The 4,913-nt window shown below is 36.9% G+C and overlaps 1 protein-coding gene across 1 annotated transcript; it reads right to left on the bottom strand.

The window, feature by feature from the left end:
• Positions 1-1,838: 1,838 nt before the first annotated feature.
• LOC129553698 (olfactory receptor 5W2-like) lies at positions 1,839-2,804 on the bottom strand. The gene has a single exon (XM_055422448.2). It carries the CDS (start codon positions 2,802-2,804, stop codon positions 1,839-1,841), a length of 966 nt encoding a protein of 321 aa, XP_055278423.2.
• Positions 2,805-4,913: the final 2,109 nt, after the last annotated feature.

Genomic DNA, 4,913 nt, shown 5'->3' with positions numbered 1-4,913 from the left:
AGACACTACAATGATAGCTGTAAAATCTAAGAAACAGTGGTTTTTTTTAACTTTTGCAACTGTAATAAATAAGTCCATGAATTTTACATGCTTCTTCAAATCTATCTGTGTTGTTTAGACATGCTGAATCAGTGCTTTAGCCCCAGATTCTAGAGCAGAAACCCACAGAATAGATACGTATTAAGAATGTATCCAGGTGAATGCTCTTTACTTCTGGTGTGATATGTATCTTCTTTATAGATCAGCATCCTGGTATTCCAACCATTTTATACTCTTTCTTAAAATTTATTATACATATGTATTCAAGCCACGTGCCATATCTTCAGTTAATTTTTACTTTGTTAATTGTTGATGTCTAATAAACACTCACAAATGTTATCTACTCTTTTTATTCCTTCCTTTTTCTTTACCTCATTCTCTGTCTCTTCCTCCATTTGTGTCCCAAACATCAGGTAAGTGCTTGGATAATACAGGCAGAATTCAGGATCCTTGAGCAAAGATTGTTCACCATCTCATACTGTAGGCCATGATTTCACAAACAGGACAATATTGAATAGAATGATTAAAGAAAATGGTTGTCTGTGAACTATTAAAAGGAACATTTGATCAGAGCTAAGAGGGGATGAGTTAAGAGATAATAAAACTATGCAATTTACCAAGGCACTTTATTTTTTCATTCTTTTTTATTTTATTTTTTTACTTTACATTATTGTATTGGTTTTTCCATACATTGACATGAATCCACCCTGGGTGTACATGTATTCCCCATCTTGAACCCCCCTCCCACCTCCCTCCCCATCCCATCCCTCTGGGTCATCCCAGTGCACCAGCCCCGAGCATGCTGTGTCATGCATTGAACCTGGACTGGCGATTCGTTTCACATATGATAATATACATGCTTCAATGCCATTCTCCCAAATCATCCCACCCTTGCCCTCTCCCACAGAGTCAAACTACGCAATTTACCAAGGCACTTTAAATTGCTTTCAGTTTTGGATTTCTTAATTCTAAAAAGGTGTGTGTATGTATGTGTCTCTGTGGTCAGTCGCATCCAATTCTTTGTGACCCCAGGGACCACAGCCTGCCAGGCTCCTCAGTACATGGAACTTTCCAAGCAAGAATATTGGAGCAAGTCGCCATTTCCTATTCCAGGGGATCTACCTGACCCAAGGATTGAATCTGAGTCCCCTGTGTCTCTTGCATTGGCAGGCAGATTTTTTACCACTGACCCACTGGGAAGCCCTGAAAAGGTATACAGCTGCTCAACTCAAGACCTCTCTAAGTGTCAAATTATCTTCCTAGAATCACTACCTTCCCAAATTTTTGGATCTGACAATTAATATCTCCATTTAAGAAAACCTTTCTTCTGCACACTATGTTTTGACATTTGTTCCTAGATTTTTAACCCTGTTTTTTTTTTTTAATTAATGAAAGTCTTAAACTTTACTATGAATTGTATGTGTGGTTAATTAATAAATGTTTCTTTATTCATCTAGATTATAAGGTCCATTTTTATACAACCTAATGGGTTTTTAAAGAAATGTAAAGTGCTTAGAGGCAGACAAAGAAGAATTAGTTGATAAATATTAATATACTTGAAACAATAATGTTTGAATGAATGGATACACACAAAAAGTATGATAGAATTTGAAGAGCCAGGAAGTTTTACACAGAGTTTCATTGATAAGGTCAAGACATATAATGAAGCATGACAAGTTTTGAAAACTCCAACAGTTTCCTATGGCTGAACTTTAGCATCGATACTCATTTATTAAATAATTTGATAAAATTAAATTTCTCATGTGTTATACCATTTAATTTTGCAAAAATAATAACTGCTATATGTGTGCGCATATGTGTGATATACATCTTTGAAACCATCTTTTATTTTTTATTTTTCCTAGGGCATTTTTCACATCCTTGTTCCGTAGACTATAAATCAGAGGATTTAACATGGGGATAATAAGGGTATAAAACAATGAGGTCATTTTGTCTTGATCTAAAGAGTATATTGAACTTGGCCTAAAGTACATAAAAAGCATAGTTCCCTGGAAAATTGCCACAGCAGTTAGGTGGGAGGCACAGGTGGAGAAAACTTTGAACCTCCCCTCAGCAGAATGGATCTTTGAGACTGCTAAGATGATATAACAGTAAGAGACAAGAACTCCTGAAATTGAGCTCAATTCAATAAAGCCAAAAACAATAAATACTGTCAATTCATTGACCTGTGTATCAGAGCAGGAAAGAAGGTAGAGTGGAGGTAAGTCACAGAAGAAGTGGTTAATCTCATTTGACCCACAGAAGCATAAGCGGAATGCTAATGTCGTGTGTATGAGAGCATCTGTCATCCCCACCAGGTAAACCCCGGCCATGAGCAGGGAGCACACCCTGCTGGACACGCTGACTGCATAGAGCAAGGGGCTGCTGACGGCCTTGTAGCGGTCATAGGCCATGACTGCCAGCAGGAGACACTCAGAATCTGCAAAGGTACAGGCAATCAAGAACTGTAGGGCACAGCCATAGAAGGGGATTGGTTTGTTCTTGGCCAAAAGGTCAGCCAGCATCCGGGGCCCAATTGCTGTGGAATAGCAGAGGTCACAGAAGGAGAGGTGGCTGAGGAAAAAGTACATTGGCGTTTGCAGCTGGGGGTCCATTCTAATCAAAATTATCATTCCAAGATTTCCCAGAAGATTAACGAGATAAACAACTAGGAACATGGCAAATAAGGTCACTTTCACTTCCAGATCACTGGTAATCCCCAAGAAAATGAATTCAGTCACAGAAGAGCAATTTTCTTTCTCCATTCTTTAATTTTTCTTATCTAAATTTTTGACAAAATGATGAGGAAAAGTATATATAAATGTATGGACATCTGCAAAATATCTGTAAAGGAGAGAATAGTCTTTTTGTGTAAATGTCATTTTATACTCAGAAAATTGCCCAATCATGTACCTACTTTTTGAAGGAACATTGTTACCTACCTGGAAAAATAAAAACAAACAAAAAACTGTATTACACATTGAAAAAGTTTTTATCTAAGTCTGCATGTCATTATGGAGAAGGCAACGGCAAGCCACTCCAGTACTCTTGCCTAGAAAATCCCATGGACGGAGGAGCCTGGTAGGCTGCAGTCCATGCGGTCGCTACGAGTCAGACATGACTGAGCGACTTCACTTTCCCTTTTCACTTTCACACATTGGAGAAGGAAATGGCAACCCACTCCAGTGTTCTTGCCTGGAGAATCCCAGGGACGGGGGAGCCTGATGGGCTGCCGTCTATGGGGTCACACAGAGTCGGACACGACTGAAGTGACTTAGCAGCAGCAGCAGCAGCATGTCATTATGATGTAGATAAAACTCTATGAGTTTTTCATTTTCCTAGGATTTTGCTTTCTTATCTCTGGAGGTATAATTGGAAGAATTAGTGTCTTATTTTCTGTTCCAAATACCATAGAAGAGATACCAGTGTTTGAGAGACCTGGCTGTCAGTTATAGGATTAAGCATTTTCCATCTCTGGAAATAGTCATTTGGACACAAAAATTTGTTACCATTGTTGTTTCTCAAAAAACAGCTCAGATAATGTTGATTTGAAATGATTTTCTATACATTCTAGAGCATATCAGCAACTATTCATAATGAAAATTGCTGTGTTACCGTCCCGGTCTGTTACCTTCACAATTTGGTAGACATAAAATAAGCATTATTGACCTTTACCTTAGAAATGTGTTGCTGCTTTGCCGCTGTTCTCTTTATTGATCTCTGCAGCGTCCTGGTGCCAGAGGATGGATCCCTTGACCAGCCAAAGAAAAAGGATACAAAGAAGTGAAAACGACAGAATTTAACACACACATTTGTATCTCTTTGATTTTAATTGACTTTTATATTAAAAAGAAAAAGAGATGAGGTATAATAAACATTTCTGATATAGAGTGTCCTCCTGTGTGTATATATTTGCATGTGTCATGTCTGCATGTCTCTGTTGATATAAGAATTAGCATATTGGTGAGAGATTTTCCTTAAGTATGTATTGGCATATGATTTACATGGAGTTAAGTTTGCACATATTGCTATTTATAGTTTTCTACCTATATTATTTTTGAAATAAAATAAAAAAAAACTAAAATGTATGCATATACTTCCTCAGTGACAAAGAGTAAAGGCTTTCCTATGAATCTAAATTAAAAGAAAATAAACAATCATTTTATAGATGCTAGAGACGGATTCTTCCAGTTTTGAAAGGAAAATACTTTCTGACTTTTAAACTCATGGATTTATTATATTGAACTTGTAGGCATAAATAATTAATTGCTAAATCTCTCATTTTCTAATGCTAAGTTTTTACCCTATATTCTTAAGTCTGGAGACTCAAGAACATACCTGGAATGAGCCGGTCTTTCTGTCCTTGCTGCTGATGTCTAAAAAATAAATAGCTAGCTTTTTATCTTGCCAGGTAGCATTTGGGACTGAAGTCTCTGAAGCCTCCACCCTCTGGCTCAGTCTTTGCTAACATTTGGGTAATTATATTTTCTTATCTTCATTTTCCCCTGTGAAAACAGTAACAACCTTTCCAAAAATGAAGATTTATTTCTTCACTATTGTCAACATATTGATCTGACAGAAAAATACAGATTATGTTTATTTCAAGCCACACAGATACACTGACTCTAAACCCTCCTCACCTAGTCAAAGCAGAGATCTGATGAATTACAAGATTTCCCCCCTTAGTAATCTGCACCTTCCTATGATTCATTTTGTTTGAAATATTCACCTTCCCCATGTCATTTAGGGATATTTCCAGTAATAAAAGGATATGAAGAACTATCAAAGCAATGCATGGAAAGCCAACAGATTCAAATAATCAGTTACATAAAATCAATTCTTTTTGATTAATGCAATGATTTGATGTAGTTTGT

The sequence above is a fragment of the Moschus berezovskii genome, chromosome 14 (genome assembly GCF_049115385.1).
Source record: "Moschus berezovskii isolate FMDL1 chromosome 14, NW_MosBer_1.0, whole genome shotgun sequence".
NCBI classification, from domain to species: Eukaryota; Metazoa; Chordata; class Mammalia; order Artiodactyla; family Moschidae; genus Moschus; species Moschus berezovskii.
The sequence above is the reverse complement of the archived record's forward strand: the minus strand, read 5'-3'. Positions and strand labels throughout refer to the sequence as shown.

Coding starts and splice junctions, on each gene's coding strand:
- LOC129553698 (XM_055422448.2), bottom strand. CDS start 2,804: ATGGAGAAAGAAAATTGCTCTTCTGTGACTGAATTCATTTTCTTGGGG.